The sequence below is a fragment of the Arvicanthis niloticus genome, chromosome 6, assembly GCF_011762505.2.
Source record: "Arvicanthis niloticus isolate mArvNil1 chromosome 6, mArvNil1.pat.X, whole genome shotgun sequence".
NCBI lineage: Eukaryota > Metazoa > Chordata > Mammalia > Rodentia > Muridae > Arvicanthis > Arvicanthis niloticus.
This window is the reverse complement of record NC_047663.1, coordinates 83,918,109-83,939,942: the sequence shown is the minus strand read 5'-3', so window position 1 is coordinate 83,939,942 and position 21,834 is coordinate 83,918,109. Positions and strand designations below refer to the sequence as shown.

The 21,834-nt window shown below is 45.8% G+C and overlaps 1 protein-coding gene across 1 annotated transcript in view; it reads right to left on the bottom strand.

The window, feature by feature from the left end:
• Positions 1 to 21,834, bottom strand: part of Wwc1 (WW and C2 domain containing 1) — a 142,089-nt gene that overhangs the window by 62,372 nt on the left and 57,883 nt on the right. The window contains exons 2-3 of the mRNA XM_034506982.2: positions 12,610 to 12,719; positions 7,463 to 7,666 (exon numbers count right to left, since the gene is read on the bottom strand). Of these exons, the coding sequence (XP_034362873.1) occupies positions 7,463 to 7,666; positions 12,610 to 12,719 (314 nt within the window). The remainder of the gene's footprint in view (positions 1 to 7,462; positions 7,667 to 12,609; positions 12,720 to 21,834) is intronic.

The following is a 21,834-nucleotide window of genomic DNA, read 5'->3' as shown; positions in this document are numbered from 1 at the left end:
TTCAAGATCAGACCTGCCTGGGTATCAAAGCACCTGCAATTCTACAGTGGTACCACTCTGGGGAAGGCCACTTGCTGTTCTGGGGCCTCAGTTTCCTTTCCTTGCTCATGGAATAAAAACAACACTACCTCGCAAGAGAGTATAAGTGGAAGGCCTTGCTTATTGCTTTCAAAGCGTACAGTAGGTGCACAATAAATGTTCGTTTCTTTCTGCTTCCCTAGGGGGCTGGAGATTACACCACCAGCAACATGACAATAAAGTCTATCCCAGGGTATGGCCCCACCTGTGACTGGTACTCACAGCAGTCAAGGCCAAATGATGAAATCTTCACAAGCCCCAGCAGGCCATCTGAGTTAGAGGACAGGCATGTGGCCTCACCAGCCTGCTATCCAAGATTTATAAAACCTAAAAGAAGGTCAAGGTGAGGCTCTGGCCATACCTCCTTTAACTGGGATCGTTGGGCTGAGAAGTAGACAATCCCTGGCTCGTCTGCATCTCAAATCTAAGTTGCCTGATATGACCCTATGGGGGTGGTCTCTGAGGCTGGCTCAGTTTTTCGGGAAGTCTGAAAGTTGTACTAATGGGCTGAAGAACTGCATCACTTGCTTCCTGCCTTTAGCTGGGTATTTAAAGGCAGAGCATTCCTGTTTGAAATGTGGGATGCTGGATCGGTTTCAGGTTTCAGAAGTTTTGCATTTTGAAATGCTTGCATTTACATAATGAGGTATCTCGGGGATAGGACCCAAGGCAAAAAATATAGGAAATGTATTCATGTTTGATAAGAACTGAAAGTAACTTTATTTATTTACTTATTTTAAAGCAAGGTCTCACTCTGTAACCTAGGTTGACCTGGAGCTTACTATACAGACCAGGCTGGCTTTGAACTCACAAAGATCTGCCTGCCTCTGCCTAAATGCTGGTATTAAAGATACATGCCATCAAATCTGGCTTGAAAGTAACTTAGATTAATACTTTAAGTACCTTTGTGCACAACACAAAGTCCATGATATGACATCCCTCACGTGGTATTACAGTGACAAATAATTCTAGATTTTGGAACATTTTAAATTTTGGTTTTATAGATTAGGGAAGCTCAGCTTATCTTCTTTGTGTCAGAGATCTGTGGAAATTCATTCACAGTAGCAATAAATAATAATATAGCTTTATTGATGAATGGACAATTGACTAGTTAAAATCCCATAAAGTCCCTCAGAAAACACTGTTATTAGATCAGTTTTGTATACACAAAAGAAGACCAAGAAGTTATAAGGTTATAGAGCTGGCAGATTACGTATCATGCACTTGAAGTCAGGCAGTCTGTCTCTGGTGCTGCCCCTGAAAAAATTATATGGGACCAGGTATGGTGGCACAGGCCTCTAATCATAGCACTTGGGAAGCAGAAGCAGGTGTATCTCTTGTGAGTCAGGGACCAGCCTGGTCTACATAGTGAGTTCAAGGCTAGCCAGAGCTACATGGTGAGAGCATGCCCTTAAATGTACATAAATTACATCTCAGCATGTATATATAATAAGCTAGGTATCCCACAAATGTCTGTAATTCTAGCTCTGAGGTATCTGAGGTCCTCTTCTGGCTTCTGCACACAACTAGGCATACCCCTCTCCCCGTTCACACACATGCACACTGCACACATGCATGCACACACTTTCATGCCCACATATACACAAATGAATTAATTAATTGATACAAAAATATTAAATATCTGGACAGATAAAATGGCTTGGAAGATAGACATTTGCTGTCAAGTCTGATGAGCTGTCCTCTGGCCTTCATAGGTGCACCATGGCACATGGGTATCTGTACACACATGCACATAAAAAAATAAAATGTAAATCCTCTTAATCTGGCTTGAGACTTTGAGATAAGTCCCATTTTAACCATGGAGCTATGTGTTGGTGAGGATATTTACTTAATCAATAGCATGTCTCTAAGAAAATTGTACTGGGTACTTTCCCTAGACCAGTGGCTTTCAAATGGAGACAATTTTACCTTCTATGGAACACCAAGATGTCTGGAAATGTATTTTGTTTGTTACAACTTGCAAGGAAGAGGCCCTGCTGGTACTTAGTGAATAGAGACCAGAAGGATGCTGAACATCCTTCCACAGGCAGGACATCCTCAGTGCCTGCTCCAAAGGGCAATGGCACTGTAGCTAAAAATTGTGCTGCAGACTCATCAGAAAAGGCATTATTAACATTTCCACAGTTGGACATAGAAGTCTGAGTGTGGTAGGTATGGCTTCCCGTGGTCAATGTTATGGCAACAGATGTGTACCCAGGCCTTCTGAGAATAGCTTTCCATGGCTGACATCACCACCCAGTGTTTCTCCCAAGACTTTTTACTCTTAGTGCATTTGACTCTTTATCACATCTGACCTTTAATTTTAGCAAGTTTCTATCCACAAATCCAAGAACAATGTAACAAATGTTGATACATCCTTTACCTAGTTCACCCAGGGTTTTGTTTGTCTTGTGGTATTGGGAATGGAACACAAGGCTTTACTTACTCCCCGCTTAAAAATTAGTATTGAGACAAAAAAAAAAATCATTATGTAACCCAGGCTAGCCTCAAACATGTAATCCCCTTGGCTTATCCTCTTCAGTAGCTGGGCTTATGGGCATGCTCCACCATTCATGACCAGATCCACCTCCTGTGACTGTTCATTCATCCTTCTGCCTGGTTAGTAGTATGCGCAGTTCACAGTAACTCTTCAATGTGGCTAGGGATGTAGCATGTGTCTAGGATACACACGGATCTAGGGGTGACCACCAGAACCCCTCACCTCCACATTTTCCCCAAAACAACAACAACAACAACAACAACAACAACAACAACAACAATCAACAAATAATGTCTAGAAACACCAGCAAAAGCTGAAATCACACACCATATTCAAAGCCATCAATTTGTCATCAACAGCTACCAGCACTAAGCTTGACATCATAGTTTTTTCCATGTCTTCTTGCCCACCCCATGTAGCTTCTTTGATCTTTTAAAATGTAGCCCAATTATCTTGCACACTAGTATACATTATGGATATATCTGGCTATGTTCATGAGGATAGATTCAGATGAAATATTACTATGCAGGAGCCACTATGAAGTACCCATCTCAAAGGGCTTGTGATGCCCATGGACTACTTACTGGTGATTTTAGTTCCATCCAGTATATAAAAACTGAAAACATCTCCTGAAAAGGGACAGTTTATAGCCTAAAATAAGTAAATAATTTGTGGGCTATTATTCTGTACCATGTAAGCATCACCATACAAAAAAAGGTGAATTTGCCGCCTTTCAAACTATGGAGCTTTAGAGAAAGGAAAAAAAAATCAACTTCACCTGTTTAAGTAGTTTCACTAGCAACAACTGTGTCTTAGGGTTTTACTGCTGTGAACAGAGACTGTGACCAAGGCAACTCTTATAAGGACAACATTTAATTGTGGCTGGGTTACAGGTTCAGAGGTTCAGTCCATTATTATCAAAGTGGGAGCATGGCAGCACCCAGGCAGGTATGACACAAGAGGAGCTGAGAGTTCTACATCTTGTTCAAAAGGCAAATAGGAAAAGTCTGGCTTCCAGGCAGCTAGGATGAGAGTCTTAAAGCCCACACCCACAATGATACACGTACTCCAACAAGGCCACACACTTCCTGGGCCAAACATATACAAACCATCACAAATTGTATTTCCATTTCAGGACAGTGGCAACAATATTACTGTGCACTGATCCCCCAACTTCCTATATAAAGCCCTAACCTCTAAAATGATAGGGTGGGGAGGTAGGGTCTATCTAAAATGATAGGAAGGTAGGCAGGCTTAAGTGAGGTCCTGAGACTTGGGCTGCTGTACTGGAGGGGTGGGGACCAGAAAGCCTGAAGTCTCTCTCTGTCATGTGGTGTGATGTCACAACAAGAAGGCTGCCATGTGTCAACCAAGAGAGTGCTCATGGGCGCTCATCCGTGCCAGCACTTCCTTCATCTGCTATGTCCAGCCTCTATAACTGTGGAGGAACACTGTGTTGGAAGCAGTCTAGGCTATGGTGTGGTATTATACCAGATCCCATTAATTAAGTCAGACTCCATGTTAGAAGCCTCCTAGCATGTCATAGGACCTCCAAGTAGCTAAGATCCTGGGGGAGGCTCCTGAGTGTCTCGGGGGCAGGACTGGGACAGTGGCTGGTTCATCATGGCTGGCCCCAGCTTGCTAGCTAAATGAACCTCCCAAATCAAGGGCATCACAACCAAGCCACAGATGCATGGACACTATGCTTATCCCCACGACCTAGCTTATACTCAAAGTGGCAGAGATGACAGACTGGTTTGCTGTCTCTTACCAGCTGTAAAACTCTGAGCACATTACTGACCCTGAGCCTTACTTTCCTTTATCTGTTAAGATGGGTAATAGTACCTTAATTAATATTTGAATTGAACAGAAGCACTAGGGGGACTGTTAAAAATACCATACATAGAGATTGTAGTAAGGCTCCCGGCACGTAATAAATGCTCCATAAACATAAGAAAAGATTTGGTTCATAAAAAGTAGCAGCATATCAGATGTGAAGTCACATGTCTATAATCCCAGCAATTAGGAGATAGATGCAGATAGAGAAATGGCACACAGCTATAATCCCTGTATTCTTAAGAGGTAGGAGAAGGCTAGCCTTGGTTATACAGCAAGTTAAAGGACACTTTCAGCTGCAGAGCCCAATCATTCTCTCATAAGGGGGAAGGACACTAGCAAGACGGCTCACTGGGTAAAGACACTTCCACCAAGCATGACAGTCTGAGTTCGATCCTTGAGACCCACCCACATGGTGGATAGAGAGAGCCATGCTTTGTACGTTGTCCGCTGGCATATCATAGCATGTGTGTGTGTCTACATATCATAACGTGTGTGTGTGTGTGTGTGTGTGTGTGTGTGTGTGTGTATGTGTGTGTATCTCACACAAAACAAATGCTGGCCATCTATGGTGTATGTCTTTAATCCCGGGGCAGTGGCAGGTGGATCTCTGTGAGTTAAAGGGCAACCTGGGCTACATTATGCTACCCTGTTTCCAAAACAAAAACCAGGGGGCTAAAGAGATGGTTTAGTAGTTAAGAGCCCTCTTCTGACCTCCTCAGGTACCAGGCATGCATGTGGTACACATACATACATGCAAGCTAAACCCTTGTATACATAAAAACAAAGTTTAAAAAGCAACATGAAACCCTTAAAACAGTAACAACAAAAACAAAAATACACACATACAACAAGATTACCATTTTAAATATTTCAAAGCATTCTGTTCACATTAAGTGCACTCCTGGTGGGAGTGCAAACTCGTACAGCCACTATGAAAATCAATATGGTGGTTCTTCAGAAAATTGGGAATTGATCTTCCTCAAGATCCAACTATACCACTCTTGGGCACGTACCTAAAAGACAATTCACCCTACCACAAGGACACTTGTTAGACTATGTTCATAGCAGCTTTACTCATAATCATCGGAAACTGGAAACAACCTAGCTGTCCCTCAACTGAAGAACAGATAAAGAAAACATGGTCCATTGACACAATGGAGTATTACTCAGCTGTTAAAAACAATGACATCATGAAATTTGCAGGCAAATGGATGGAACTAGAAAAGAACATCCTGAATGAGGTAACCCAGACCCAGAAAGACAAACATGATATGTACTCACTGATAAGTGGATATTATGTGATAAGGAAGGATAATCACGCTATAATCAACAGACTCAGAAAGGCTAAGTAATAAGGAAGGCGTTAGGGGGATGCATGAATTTCTCTGGGAAGGAGAAACAGAATAGATTTTGTGGGTAGACTGGGGACAGGTGAGGATGGGAACAGGAGGGATCAAGTTGGGGAGGGGCAGAGGGAGAGAGAGTATGGGGAGGGATGCGTGAAAGAGATGTGCATTTGGGGGTGACATGGAAACCTAATGCAGTGAAACTTCTTGGAACCATGAGGCTGACCCTAGCAAGGTCTCACAGTGATGGAGGATACAGAGCCTGAACCAGCCTTCTTCTGTAATCTGGTTAGATTCCCAGTGGTGGAACTGGGACACCAACCCAGCCACAAAACCTTTGAGCCACAACCTGTCCTGCCTGCAGGATGTGCTGGGGCAACGGTGGCTCAGAGCTTATGACTGTGGCCAGCCAATGACAGGTGTAACTTGAGGCCCAAATCATGAGAGGGACCAACACTGCCATGTTGGACAACATGCCACAACCCATGGCCAACCCTGCCTGAATGGCCAGGAACCAGAAGCTGGATGACCCAGAGACCTAGGTAGAACCAAACTCGACTAACAAAAACAAAACAAAAGTCAGTGAAATGATTCCCAATGACATTCTGCTATACTTGTACATCGGTGCCTAGCCCAGTCATCATCAGAGAGGCTTCCTCCAGCAGCTGATGGGAGCAGATCCAGAGACCCACAGCCAAACAGTAGTCAGTGCTCAGGGAACTCCACAGAAGGGGAGAGAAAAGATTGTAGGAGTCAGAGGGGTCAGAGATACCAAATGATGGGATGGCTCAGCAGTTAAGAGCACTGATTGCTTTCCCAGAGGTCCTGAGTTCAATTTCCAGCAACCACATGGTGGATCACAACCATCTGTAATGGAATTCAATGTCCTCTTCTGGTGTGTCTGAAGATCGCTATAATGTACTCATTATGCATAAAATAAATAAAAATTTAAAAGCACATTCCTGATGTTTGTAATGGGCATCCATTTCTATGAATTTTTTTTGTCCCCAAAGCAAAAAGGTTGTACCCATTAAACAACTCCCTGCTCCTCATTTCCCATAGAGGTGGGTGGGCTTTAAATGAAGTGATATGGAATCTGGTTAACATTCCCAAAATGATTACAAGTGAAATGGAACGAAACAAGATAAAAATGACCAACGAGTTGATGCTCAACACAGAAAGCAGTGGGGGTGCTGGGGAGAAGGCTCAGCAGGTACGAGCGCTTGCTGTGCACTCATAAGGACCTGAGTTCGGATCCTCAGCACTCAGGTAAAAAGCTGGGCACAGCTGTGTGTGCCTGTAACTAAAGCAACTGGGAAAGACAGTGAAGAAGAGGAAGATAGAAAGATCACTAGGGCTTGCTGGCTACCAGCCTCACTCCAGTTAGAGACCCTGTCTCAAAAGCAAGATGAGTGATAGAGCAGGATACCAAATTATGCTGGTCTCCACATTTACTCATGGGTGCCAGCATCAGCACATACATGTGCATATAATGCATGCACGTTCATATATCCAGAGAACAAACGAAAGAAAGAAAAAGTAACAGGAGGAACAACAGAGTGTGTAGTTTTGTACAAGGAACGGAGAGGGGAAAGGGACAGAGTTAAATACAGAAGCTATTGGCAGTACTCAGTGTGGATAGTCCCTGCTGTACTAGTCGGGGATGCTGGCAGTGGCCCCAGCAATGGGAGGTACTCACAGCTAACCTGGGAGCCCAGTTTATGCTCCCAGACGGCATGCAACTGCTGATACTCCTGCTGGGCCAGCTCCAGGCGCTGCTGCTTCACCTGGTAGATCTCCTTTTGTGCACTCAGAGCCTCCTGGGCCACCACCAGGTAATCCTTCAGCATGTGCTCCTGTTCCCGCCGCCATTGCACCCTCGGATCCTCGATCTGAGTGGTTTCTGAAACAGAGTCCAGAGCAATATGTCAGCACCATACAAGTAGCTATTGTGTCGGTGGGCTATAGAACCTACCACTGGACACCAAAAGTATGATGTATAGAAACTCGTCATTTTATTTTGATGAGTTTCTTTATATTGATTAGTCTATTATAGCCAATAAATATAAATGGGTTAAACTCACTACATGACAAAGCAATTGCATCCGGATTTGTTACACAACCGAAAAATAAATCAAGATCAGTTTTCAAACTGAATACCATTACTGTTCTGTCTGAAAACAACCAAAAGAAAAAATAAATTAAGGGCATAATAGAGGTTTAGGGCCATCTGCTATGGCTCAGTGTGAAAGACAATCACAAATCAGTTTCAAAAAACACAAATAGGTATCCTGTACTCTGTTAGAAATATAAAATAGAATATATAATAAATTAGAAACAGAGGCATAAAATATTAATACCTTGACCAATAATTCCTCTTATATTAATTTATCATTAAAATATTTTTTTTAAATTCAGGTGGTGATACATTTGTACAAAAACATGATAAATAGTAGGCATATATTTATACTTCTTGGTGTAAGAGTCCTTTATATACTCTGAATGCTGGGTGCTTTGCAAATATTTTCTCCTTATCTCTGGCTTGCACTGTCACTTTCTTTTGAAAAAGGCATCTTTTGGGAAAAAACAAAAAAAAAAGTGTTAAGTTTGATGAAGCTAAATTTACTACATTTTATGGTTTGTGCTTTTTGTGTATTATCCAAATATGTTGTGTGTTTCAAAATGTTTCAGACTTTTTCCTACTTCATTTTTCTTCCTTTTCTCCACCTCCCCACCCTCCAACCCCACACTTGATCTTGAGTTTCTGGTCCCAAGTGGTTGCCCACTCTAGCCTCTCTAATGCCAGAACTCTCACATCTCAGCATTAGCTAAGATGAAGTATAGTATCTAGCACTGAGACCAGACATATCATTTATCACATGGGGCCCGGGTTTTGCCGGTGTTTTCTTTTAGGTGTTTTATAATTTTAGCTTTTATGTTTAGGGTTGTGGCCCATTTTTAATTTGTTTTTCCATATGTGTGAGGTAGGGATAGAGGTAAAGGGTTCCCTCCGCTACCACATTTCCATATGGAAAGCAATTGTACCAACAACTCTTGAGGTCTATTCTTCGGGGAACCAGGCACAGAAGGTCTCTTGTTGGAATCATGTTAAATACTGCCGATTCTGAACCAGTCATTCTGTAAAGTGGCCCTCAAGATCATGTCATTACAGTTATGCGTGTTGTCGATATGTATAAAGTTATGAGGAAGTTGGGCAGTTAAGCATACTATAGAGTGTACAACCAGAAACATCATTCTCTGACCTTTCTTCCTCACATATCTCTCCACAGAAAGGCAGCCACCTCGATAATCTCTTAGTTTATTGAAGACATCATAGAGAACAACTTCACTCCAGATCTCAACACACCTGCTATACACACATTCTCCACACAACATACAACTACTACACTCAGGAACTTTGCATCTCCTCTCCTACCCCTTGTGCTGGGTTTTTCTGTGTAGCCTTGGCTGTGCTGGAACTCACTCAGGCCAGACCAGGCTGGACTCGAACTCAGAAATCCGCCTGCCTCTGCCTCCCAAGTGCTGGGACTAAAGGCGTGCGCCACCACTGCCCGGCTACCTGCTTTTCACAAAGTTGGCAACACAGTATTTTCCCACAGTGTTACACATGAAGAGCAACTGATTTAAAAACCAGCTGAACATGGGGGGTGGGGGGGATATGCAACATTGTTACCATTCAGAGAACTACAAATTAAAACTAGCCAAGTAATAGTCTAACCCTACGAAAAAAAATTAACTTAAAAACAAAACAAAACAAAACAAAACAAAACAAAACAAAACAAAACAAAACAGAGACCCTTGAACTGGATTTGACCTCTCGTTGAAGACTGGCTTTATTGTACCAGCAGGTACATGCAAACTTCCAAAGGAAGGAGACAACCAGCAGTCTTACCCAGCTATGACTCATATGAAGCCCATCAATGACCCTCATGACATGATAACCCTAAGGGTACAGTAGTGGCGCACATACCTTGGTGTTAAGCATCTGCTCTCTAATTGGATTTAAGATCTGACCAACAAGAGGAAAACCATGTCTGATACTGGAAACCTAGCTAACCACTCAGTGCTAATGAAATCATGGTTATGGAAGGAGAATCTACAACCGCTAATGTACTAAATCAGCAGAATCCCTAACAATGTATAAACATTCATCCTTATACCCACAGACAAATGTAGTCGCCTCAACAAGAAAACTTCTCTTTGTAACAGGTGGAGACCACTGGAGAAAACTACAGCCAATCAAAATGCAGAGTTGTGGAGCTAAGTCCCAATGGATCTGCTTGTTAGTTTTATGTCAACACAAATAAACTGGAATCATCTGGAAGAGGGAACTGTAACAGAAGGACTGCTTCCATAGATTTAACCTGTGGGGCCATTTTCTTGATTAATGATTGGTGTAGAAGGGCCCAGCCCACTGTAAGTGGCACCATCCCTGGGTAGGTGGTTCTAGGTAGGATAAGAAATTCGCTGAAGAAGCCAGTTAACAGTATTCCTTCACAATCTCTGCTTCAGTTCCTGCCTCCAGGTTCCTGCCTTGAGTTCCTTCCCTGATTGCATTTCACGATGGACTTGTAGGCTGTGAGCTGAAAGAACCTGTGACCTGCGAGTTGCTTTTGGTCATGGTGTTTGTTACAACAAAAAAACAAACTAAGACAGAATTAGAGAAGAATTTTGCCCAAGAACAGCATAAAGAAGTAAGATTGCTCCGGATCCATGGCTCTGAATGATTAAAGCTGCAATAGTCACATCCTCCCTTGCATTTGTCTCAATATTGCCATCTACAGATACAGTATCACCCATCCAACAATACCAAAGGGAAAGCAGTAGCTTGTGAGCTGGTTAAACCACCAGATAGCATTCTTCCTGCTTGGTCCCATCTTATTACCCTCGGCATGTGCACACCACACAAACACATATATGCACGCGCTCGCGCGCGCACACGCACACACACACACACACCACAAACACACACATACACACAGAGAGACAGAGAGAGAGATGCACCCCACTTCTGCCATCATCCCCTGGAGAATTAACTCCGCCACAGCCTGCTGGTCCTCTCCCCCAACCCCCTTCTGTTTCTCCAGCAATTCCCAGAAGCATTTAAAATCCTACTCCTGCCATGAGACTTTAATGAGGGGGATGCTCTCAGCAATTTGAAAAGAGGGTGGGCTGATTAGGGCTCCAGTCCATCAGCGTTTAACCCAGCATCTGATGCGGCCCTCCAAGCATTAACCTCATTCCCCATATGCACTCAATTAGGCGTATTTACTTCTCATTAGCCGGTACGCAATCATGAGCGCTAATAAAAACCTTTGCTATCCCCAACAATGCCATTAATACCATTAGCTGTCTCTCAGATACCCTCCCATGCTTTGTTGCCAACAACAGTCTGCTCATTCATCCACTCACTCAAGCATCCATACACATAGGCCCTTCTCTATTTAGCAAGGGCTAAGTTCACACCTACTGCGTACCTCTGTGGGCAAAGGCTTGGAACTAGATAGAATCAGACACAGTAGCTTCCCCAGAAGACGGTGATAACAGGCTAAGGAAGTTGATAAGGGGACATGGATGAACAGAAGTACAACTCCATCCTACAGCATCAGTTCAAATCCCAGTTCAGCCACGTTTTCTCCTGTCCCCATTGTTGAGATGGGTCCAAAGCTGTCCTGGAAAAATCACTGTTTTCCAGTTGGCCTCAAATTCAAAACCTTCGTCCTCAGCCTTTTAGTGCTGGGATGACAGGCGTGCACCATCACGCTTGCCTTCAGTTTTATCTCTGAGTATTGAGCAGCCAATTGCTACCTCTAAATCTCAGTAAGATGAAGGTAATCAGCCTCATGCACACACCACAGGGTCCCTGGGAGGACTGAATAAGACACTGCCTACTGAGAATCTGCCACAGCACACAGTGTGTACTCAGGATGCGGGGGTGGGGGGGAGGTTGGGGGGCAGTTAGGAGTTGGTGGCCTACTATGAGCCTTCAGACTTTGCCAGGCTCATCCTGTTGTTCCCTTTCATCTTCCTCTCGCCTGAAGGGATAAAAAGGATCTTATAGTTCTGAAGACAAATTAAGATGGAAAAACCCTGTTCCATGGCACAGCATTTCAGAGGACAGAGCTATTGGCTAAGAGGATGCACAGACCACTTCTCTTCAGGGGAGCATCTCTTCCCTGTCTTCCTCCACTTCTTCCTCCACAACATGCTTCTGTGTTTCTCAGATAGTTCCTCCATCATGGTCTCAGAAGGAGACAGCAATAAATAGTGGAGGTATTGCATCTTAGATCAATACTCTGGTCACACATAGGAAATGAAAGTGGGCCGATTCACACGCTAATCTACTAAGGACCTACGTACATCTACAGAAGGTGATGTTATGTGTATCTAGCAAGCTAGAGTCTTGCGAGGGCTTCAGATACTCAAAAAATAATATGCAAATATTTTTAATGGGAAAAGAAGCCATTCATAAACACACGCAAAAATACATACGTAGGCACACATACAAACACTCGATTGGCAATATTACAGAAATGATATGCCGAAATGATATAAAGGAAACTGTCAGCCTCTTAAAACCGAGGAGCAGGATAGAGCTGAGAGAAGTTTCAGATTCTATTAAAAAAAAAAAACCTTCCGAACTGTTGTTTTCATGCGAGCATACATTATCTATCAATATCCACACTGACATCTCTAAGTCGACATTAAACAAAACACAATCTGCCTTCAAGGCTCTGCTGGTGCTTCTGTGGAGGTGGGCGAGAGAAGGGAAGGGGATAGATGTGGGGACAGGGTCTGGGAAGCAAAGGGCAGCAAAGAACTTACTGGTATTGTGGTCTATGAAGTAATCTCCAACCTGTGGATCATAGGCTTCTTCCCATCCCAGTGGCAACTCATCACTAATGCAGTCAGCAAAGGTGAGCGGTTTGGTGTACCTGGCAAGGAAGACGAGAGACACACTCCATCAGCCTGAAGTCTCGACACTGCTGCGATGTGCTATTTTTTTTTTTTTTTCCTAGACTCCCCATTCTTCCTGACTGGTCAGCAGATCCAGACGTTTTGTACTGTAACACCAGTCCTGCTGTGCCCTGAGTCTCTGGGAAGGTAAAGACGTTCTACAGTAGCATCAGGGTAAGAAAGATATGGGGGAAAGGAGAGACTATATCCTGGTCCAAATATTTTGCCTCTAATGTGGCAGTAACTTCGGCAAGTCATCTTTCTTTCTGGACCTTGGGTTTCTGCATCTCCAGATGATCGTTTGCAGAACAGCTCTAAGGCCAAGTCTTGGCTTCCCGACTTGGTTTCCGCCCCCCCCCCCCCCCCTGGCTTTTCCACCTGTGGCTGGCTGGCCCATCCCACTCTGGTCTTTATCCTGGCTCTGTCTTGTGTTTGTCATGCCCATTTGCCCTTCGAAAAGCTGGCCTCCCGTGAGCTCTAGAGCAGCAGAAGCTCCAGCCCCAGGAGTCTAGCCAGCAAGCCATATTTATTTGCTGATTGAGTTGGATCTCAAATGCCTGCACCCACTGCTGGCTCTCCTCAGCCGAGCTGGCCAAACTGATTATTTGGCAATGACAACTCTCTGAGGCACCATCTCGCAGGGTGTGAACTGGTGGTAATCACCCAAGTTTCAGTGGCTAAATCAGACAGATAAACAAATCATGCAACTGAAGCAGCAAAGGCTTGTCAAGGCTGGAAAACTGTGCCATGTACCATTTGTCCAGGGGTTCAGCCAGAGAAGAGGAAGCCAGGAAACTAACACATGGGATCAGTGGCTCCCCAAGACAGCCACTTCTAACTATCCTTGGTGCTGCCTCTGTCTAGAATAACCGCATGCTATCAAGCCCATGTGGAGGTTAGAGGACAACTTTTGGTTACCAGTTCTAGCCCAAGACAGGGTCTCTCTTGTTCTGTGATTGTGTAATTCTCCTGTCTCTGACTCCCATCTTACGGTAGGGATTGCAACTTTGTACCACTGCTGGGCTCTAGAGAAGAAACTCAGGCATCAGGCTGCAGAGCTGCCATTTTTATCTCCCTGGTCCTAAAACACTCATTCTAATATTCCTGAGTTTCTGTCTGCTCTTCCCTCATTCCAGTCAGCTCTGGAAGCCCAAGAGACTGTTTCACATTCTTTCCACAGATTGGCAAGCTGAGGTACAGTGGAACAGAAAGGGTGATGCTTTGACCATCTCTTCCTTAACTTAGATGACTGCTCTCCTCTTAAACTCTTTGATGAAGGCCTTTGTGTTAGAGGCTTGGCCCCTGGCTGAGTGCTACAGGAAATGATGGAGCCCTTAGGCCATAAGACTTAACTCGAGGTCCCCAGATCACTGGAGGTGAAGAGAGGATCTCCCTGAGTATGAGAGAGTGGAACCCCAGCCTTTTCTTCTCATCCCTTGCCGTCTGGCTATAAAGTGAACAGCTTTGCTCCGTCACATACTCCTGTCAAGATCTGTTGTCGCCTCGATACAAGCTCAAGGCAAGACAGTCAGTCATTTATAGATTGAAGCCTCTAAAATGGCTTTTCTCTCTGCAAGCTCCTCGTTGTAGGCGTTTGATAGAGAGAAGGAAAGTTGACTACACCTAACCAAACGTAAAACTACACGAGGACAAAGTGACACAATGATACCGAAAAAGGCACTGGCAGACCAGACCCTGATGTGTCCACATGTCTGCTTCATACTTAGGGTTTCAGGGACTGTGACCTGGAGCCACCAATTGGCTTTGGTTAATAATTCATGGCTGCACTGTGGGAGACTTGTGGTTCCAAGACGGGGCCAGGGGCATGTTTTTATAGGCAACAAACTAAGAACTATAATCAAATAAGAATCCAGTAAGCATTGTTCTTTAGTTGTGTAAGTTGGGCAAGACCTTAATCTCGCAGAGCCTCAGAAATTTTCATCTGTGAAGTGGGGACTGATGGAACTCTCCAGGTTGCTGGGTGGGTTAAATAAGGTCATGTTTGCAGTTAAAATATATATAGCACAAAGGCTATGTATGTGTGTCAAGGGAGGGAGCATGGCACAGCAGTTAATGCGTTTACAAGATCATCAGAGTTTAGCTCCCCAAACCTCACAAAGTGCAAGGTGATAGCATGGCACCTGTAACTTCAGCCTTGGAAGACAGAGACAAGGGGATACCGGAGCAAGGTGGTTAGTGAGACTGCCCATACTGGGAAGCTCTGGGTTTGGCTGACAGTCTCTCTCAAAGAATAAGTTAGAAGAGCCATCAGTGAAGAGCCCTGCTATCAAACAACCTTGGACCCGTGTACATATGTGTGCCCATATGTATGAACACACGCAAGGGGAAACTGGGGCTAAAAAGGCTACAATAGTCTTTCCTTCATTTTCAATGATCTTGTTTGTTCTGAGACAAGGTTCACTATGTAACACAGGCTGGCCTCAAACTCTGGGTATTTCTGTCCCCAGCCTCCTGAGTGCTAGGATCACAGGTTTGCAACAGTATGCCTGGTTAAAAACCTATAATGTTCTCAAGACAGATGGAAAGGAAAAGAAAAGTTGGGGGGGGGGGGAGGGAGGGAGGGGAGGGAGGGGAGGGAGGGGAGGGAGGGGAGGGAGGGGAGGGAGGGGAGAGGAGTAGGGAGAAACGAGAAGATTTGAGTTAAAATGTTGTTTGAGACTAGGGATATAACTCAGTAGGCAGAATATTTGCCTGGCATGCTCAAAGTCCTGAGTTCATCCCCAGCACCACATACAACTGTGTATGGGTGCACACACCTGTAATTCCAGAAGTGAAGGCAGGGGGAGCTGAAGCTCTAGGTCAACCTTGGCTACACTGCAAATTGGAAGCTAGCCTAGGCTACAATGAGACTAAACTTACAAAAAAAAAAAAAAAAAATCTAGGCAGATGTGGTAGCACATGCCTTTAATCTTAGCACTCAGGAGAGGCAGAAGAGGCAGGGGCAGAGGGGCAGAGGGGCAGAGGGGCAGAGAGGGGCAGAGGGGCAGAGGGGCAGAGGGGCAGAGAGGGGCAGAGGGGCAGAGGGGCAGAGGGGCAGAGAGGGGCAGAGAGGGGCAGAGGGGCAGAGGGGCAGAGGGGCAGAGGGGCAGAGGGGCAGAGGGGCAGAGGGGCAGAGGGGCAGAGGGGCAGAAGGGCAGAAGGGCAGAGGGGCTGAGGCAGAGGCAGCAGAGGCAGAGGCAGCAGAGGCAGCAGAGGCAGCAGAGGCAGCAGAGGCAGCAGAGGCAGAGACAGAGGCTAAGCTCTGCAGGTTTGAGGGCAACCTGGTCTCCATAGCAAGTTGAAGGCCAGCCAGGATTACATAGTAGGAACCTTACTTAAAACAAAGTAAAACAAACAAAAAAAGTAGGTATAAGATTTGAACATAGTCTCAATTTTATTTTAAACTAAATTTGCGGTAACAGCTATAAAGTGAGCATAATTAGGTATTGAACAATGACTTTATCTCGGCCTACAAAGCATTCTATGAAAACCATGCGCTCTCTCTCTCTCTCTCTCTCTGCGCAGTAGATGTTCTTGTTCGATTTTACAAATGAGAGCACAGACTTAACAATGCATAGTTAACATACCAGCGGCTCCAGTGCTAGATCCCAGAGCCGAAGCTTTGCCAAAAAACAAAACAAAACAAAACAAAAAAAACCCCAAGACCTAGTGGGTCTCAGAACAACCTGGAGCTGTGCTGGCACAGAAAAGACTGAATGGGTATGTGTGAAGCAGACACAGGGCACCGAAGTTTTATATGATGAGTGTCCTCAGCCATTGGTACAAAGGTATTCATTAAACCTAGACAATCCATGGCTCCTAGATGTTCCCTCCCAGGACAATCTGCTGAGGTTTCTGCTAACATATCCAATCAGACACTAACCACTAGGCTCTCCCAGCATCTCTTAGTCCATACCTGTTATAGGGCCCTTCTGGCTGGCATACGCTGCCCCCAGCTGTCCTGCCTCACACAACCAAGCCACTTTGCTATGCTAATCCTCATCCCTTTTGGTCTACCCTTTGCTGTCTTGCCCCGACAGCCTCTCTTGGTTGATGGCTTTTCCTTCTTCAACATGGCCTAGCTTAGTCTGGCCATGTTCACTCTGGGCTCTCCCAGTTGTCCTTGCCTTCGCCTATACTCTCCCTTATCTACAATAAACCTTCTCCTCCGTCCCTAGGAGTGGTCATATCCCTCCTTTTTTATTTCCTTTTTTATTTCTTTTTTCATTCACTACACATAGGACAGTTAAATGTTTCCAAGTCACCAGTACAAATTCAGGCTCTCAAGGTACCGGAAACAGGAATGTGAACAGGAGAACAGGACCCAGACTGTATCAAGTTTCCAGAAACTCATGAACTCCACACGCTGCTCTGCTTTCTTTCCGTCAAGAAGCTGAGGCCCTGGTCATTAGCTGCAGTATCAGTGACATGAAGGTTATGAGGAAGATACCGATTCCCGTCAGCAGTGACTACAGACGTTTGACCAACAGGAAGGAATGCGTAGCAATACGGCCTGTCGTTAGAAAGAGCAGCCAAAGGAGAAAAGAAAGGCTTTTTTGGTTTTGTATTTGGGTGCAGCCATGGGGGAGCAGCCAACTGATGCTCACTGCGCTTCTATGGGAAACAGGAAAAGTTGCTATGGGAAGGAACTATACAACTTACAGAAATCTGGACAGAAAGTTCTCTTTGGAACAAATGCCATGAGGAAGATGAATTATTCAGTGTGCAGAGAGGTGTCATTCAGAGAATCAGTATGAAGTGTTTTAGCCTTACAGACACACACACACACACTCTCTCTCTATGTCTCTGTCACTGTCTGCCTGTCTGCCCCCCCCCCCCCCAGTCTACAGCCCCCCACCTCCTCCTCCTCCTCCTCTAGGAAAAGCCTCAGCTCTCTGTGTGAGAAAAGTGAGGGACCTGTTGGTGTCTCTAGCTCTGGAGCTACTTGCCGTGTTCCTTGACAGGTGTTCCCGTGTGCCCCCTTGTAGAGTGCACCTGGCAGAACCTTTCCTATCTCCCTTGGCAACACATCCGGGCTGTTTTTCCAGGAAGGCCGGTTGTGAAACCTTCAGGAATGTTTGTGCTCAGTCAGAGATTTGTAATTAAAAAGGGGCAGAACTTGCTCTGGCCTGGCACCTTGCCTGGCTTCCTTCTTGCTCCTCCAGCAGCCCAGTCATGTGACTTTTATGATTGGGGTTTTAGGTGGCCCAGGACATTGGGGGCTAGAGGCGGGGACCTACCTGACCTGGCCAGGTAAGGGGTTGAGGCTGGACGTTTCAGGTCCTGGCTACATCTGACAGCTTTGCCTCTCACTGGGAGGAGGAGGAGGCTCTGGCCAAAGCTGAGCTGGTGTTTAGTGTGTCTTTTCTAGGGAGACACGGAGGGGGAGGAGAAGCAACATTTTGCCAAGTGTCACACTGGGTGGTGATTCTCTGGGGACTAAATTTGAATGGGTAAGTCACTATCCATATTCCCTGTGCCACCCAAGCTTCCCTCTTCATGGCTGTCCAGCAGAATACTGCCCTCTTCACCCCAATCCTGGCTCTCTCCTTCCATGTGCTAGATGGGAAGGATCCCAGTCTACAGCCCCCCACCCATACCTCAGTCCATGAACAATGCTGCTCTCCTCCCGACTCAGGTACACTGGGCAGGCTGGTTCTTCCTGCCCCAGGCTGTTCCACATGCATATTCTCCATAGCTTAGATGTTTCATCTCCTGATAATACTCTTCCCTCTCTGGCCAGTTTCTAAGCAGGCCCTGCCCTCAACTTTGAAAGCCTTCCTCCTCCTTTCCCTTAATTTGATTTGGCACTGACACCTTTACGGGTTCCTCTAACAGACACAAGGATGATAAAAATAACCATCTCACACACAAAACCTGCTAAGAGGGCGCAGTGAGTGGAGGATGTGGCTCTGGGAGCTTTACTGAGACCCAGAGGAGGACAAAGACCAGGCATTGCCTTTCTAGAATAGAGCAGAAGGCACGCTCCAGTCATAAGCTAATGTTTCAGAGGTGCATGGCATTCAGGAAAAAAACAAAACAAAACAAAACAAAAATCAAGGTGCTGGGATGGACAACAAAGGGCAGCTGGCAGTCACAGAAGCCTCTGAGAAGGTGACCTTCTCTGGCACTCAGAAGGTAGGAAGTAGCTAGCCAGCAGAGGTGCTGAGCATCTGAGGGAAAGGCAATGGGAGTAGCAGACACCAAGGCTGTGGGTCAGGATAGTGCTGGTATGTGTGAAGACCAAAAGGTTTTGTGTGTGAGATGGTTATTTTTACCATCCTTGTGTCTGTTAGACACAAGACCAAAAGGAAGGTGAGGTCGGGTGCAGTTGCTGGGGGTGGGGGCGGGATCTCCCGGCTGCTGGTGGGGACTTCAGGTCACACATCTTTGTTCTGTGTCCACGTGCTAAGCCGCATAAGGTGACCTAGAGATGCACCCACTCCATCCACCAGTCTCCTGTTTCCCTTCTTGGTGAGCCCATCAAACAAGAGGAGGACCAAGTAGCTCAGTCCCAGCTAGACATAATGAATAAGGCCTTGTGCGCCTTGTGAGATGAGGAGGTTTACACTTCAAACAGGGAATGAGCCCTGTGACATTCCACTAGAGGAGATGTGGCCAGGGCTCTCCCTGAGGCAGTGAGCCACACACCACACGGGTAATTGGAGGATGTAGGGATACAGGACAGGTAAGCCAGAAGGAAGTGAGAAGCCAAGGGGTAGGGAGAATGAATGGACAGGAATGAGTGTGGACAGGGAAGGCAGAGGACCAAGTTAAGGAAGGAAAATACGAAGGCTGGCAGCTTCCTGGTCTGGGAAGCTGCAAGGGAGATCTCACCCACAGAGGGTCAGGAAGTCAGCGCTGGGCTGAAACCCCAGGTCCCACCTTGCTAAAGCTGCCTTTGTGTTAGATAACCTTGTTAAAATGTGGAGAGGATGGCCTTGTTGGACATCAGTGGGAGGAGCAGTTCTTGGTTCTGTGGGGGTTCAATGCGCCAGTGTAGAGGAATGCCAGGGCAGGAAGGTGGGAGAGGGTGGGTGGGGGAGCACCCTCATAGAGCCAGGGAGAGGGGGGATGGGATAGGGGGATGGGATAGGGTGACTCCCTTTCCGGAGGGGACACCTGGAAACATGTGAAATGTAAATAAAGAAAATATCCAATAAAAGAAGGAGGGAAAAAAAATAAGGTGTTTCCTTCATGCAACGCATGAGAAGTTCCCATCTTGTAAGCATGGTGTGGCCGTGCAGTTAAGAAGACCCATCGAAAGTGCTGAGCACAGACTTTGCGGGAAAACTGAGCCTTCAACTGTGTGCATTGGTGATGTGATCCCCGGAAAGACACCTGTGCACTGACTGTGGGAATTATGTCACCCTGCAGCACACAGCCTCACCAGCATTCCTTCCCCCAGGTCAGCAGCAGTAGTTACAACTCACTGGCCCTGGCAACATCTGTCTGCATAGGCATCAACGTTCACCTCCTTGTGTATAAGAGGACAATGCTCTAATGACCACGTTAAAGAAGGCTCGGCCTAGCACATGGCTATTAGCTGTGGTGTGTTGGGCTATATATTTCCATATTTCTACAATATGGCTTGGGAACGATGGCAAAATATTTAGCTCAGGCTTATATAGCTATAAGAAGACTTGTACAGCATCCCACTGACTTCCTGAGAAGGGGGCACTGTGGAAAGCAGCCCCACCTCCAACACCCTCCTTGTGGGCTGGTGAAATGGCACAGTGGGCACAAGCACTTGAACACAGTTCTGATGTCCATTCCTGGATCCCACAAGGTGGCAGGAGAGAACTGACTCCCGAGAATTAAGCTCTGGCCTCCACCCACTGTGGAAGCCACATGTGTCCCCACTCCCAATAGAAATTAAAGCAGGTAGGCTGAGAGGTCGCAGGTGTTTAGGACTTGGCTCTCTGAAGGTGATGACACTTGCTCTGGGAAGGCCTATGGCCCTGTTTCTCCAAAATACCTCCCTCCCTTTCTCCTGCTCTCTTTTCTCAGAACACCTGTGTCCACATTCTTGCTCTCAGACCTTGGAGTCTCCCAAGGTCCTGGCTTTGGTTTGGCTGGTTTACCCAGAAGCTTCTTGGTTTAGCCACTCCCACTCCTGGAATTCTTTCACGAGGTCTGGACAAGAAAAAAAAAAAAAAAAAAAAAAAAAAAAAAGAGCTACAGGGAAGATTCTAGAGCGTTCTTCCTTCAGCTCGCCCTCCGACTTCTGACTGGACCCTGCAAACCAGTGGCTCACCTCCTGCCAAATCTCTTCTCTCTGCCCAGCCTAGTACCATGGATCACATGGCTCTTCCCTTCCTTCACTTCTGTGTTTATGTTTCCATGGCTGGGCTCCTTCCCTGATGGCCTGCAAATGGTTAGGTGAATCTGTGGCTATGTATGTGAATTTCTGTGGGTCACCTCCTGCTGGAACTTCAGACTATAGCTGTGGCAATCAGCAATGACAACGGGCATTGCCATCCTGTTGGCCCAATTCCACCTGCAGGTGAAACTGTTCACTGTGGTTGGATTGGTGTCAGTGGATGACTGGTGTGCTTTTGGGGACAGGTACCTCTGCGGTACTCAGTCCCCCGCTGCACTGTAGGGCACTGCTCATGTAACCCTATCGTCTCAAGAGATGCTGTAGAATGCCAGCTAAGAGCACAGGGCTCTGGGCACACACTCCTTGGGTTTGAATCTGTTCTGTTACTACCTAGCTCTCTGATCATGGGCAAGACACTTAAAAGCCCATCTACAGAATAAGAAAGAAAACAAGAAATAAAATAGACTTATTGAGCCCTTACTGTGCACCAGCAGCTGTTAAAGCACTTCATAGGTATTTCCTCATTTCCATAACGACCCTTGTAGGTAAGTATCATTCAGACCCACACAGGGGTCTTTGTGGGCCAAACAAAGTGAACGTGACAGTATTTGAGTGCACAGAGAGTGGTCAATAAATGTGAATTATTTGATATTTATTTACCCCACTAATGTCAAGTTGGGCCACTGAAGTAGCCATATTAGAGAAAGAACTAAGAAGGACTTGGCAAACGAATGGCCCAGTTTTTACTGTAAATCGGGACACAAAATGAA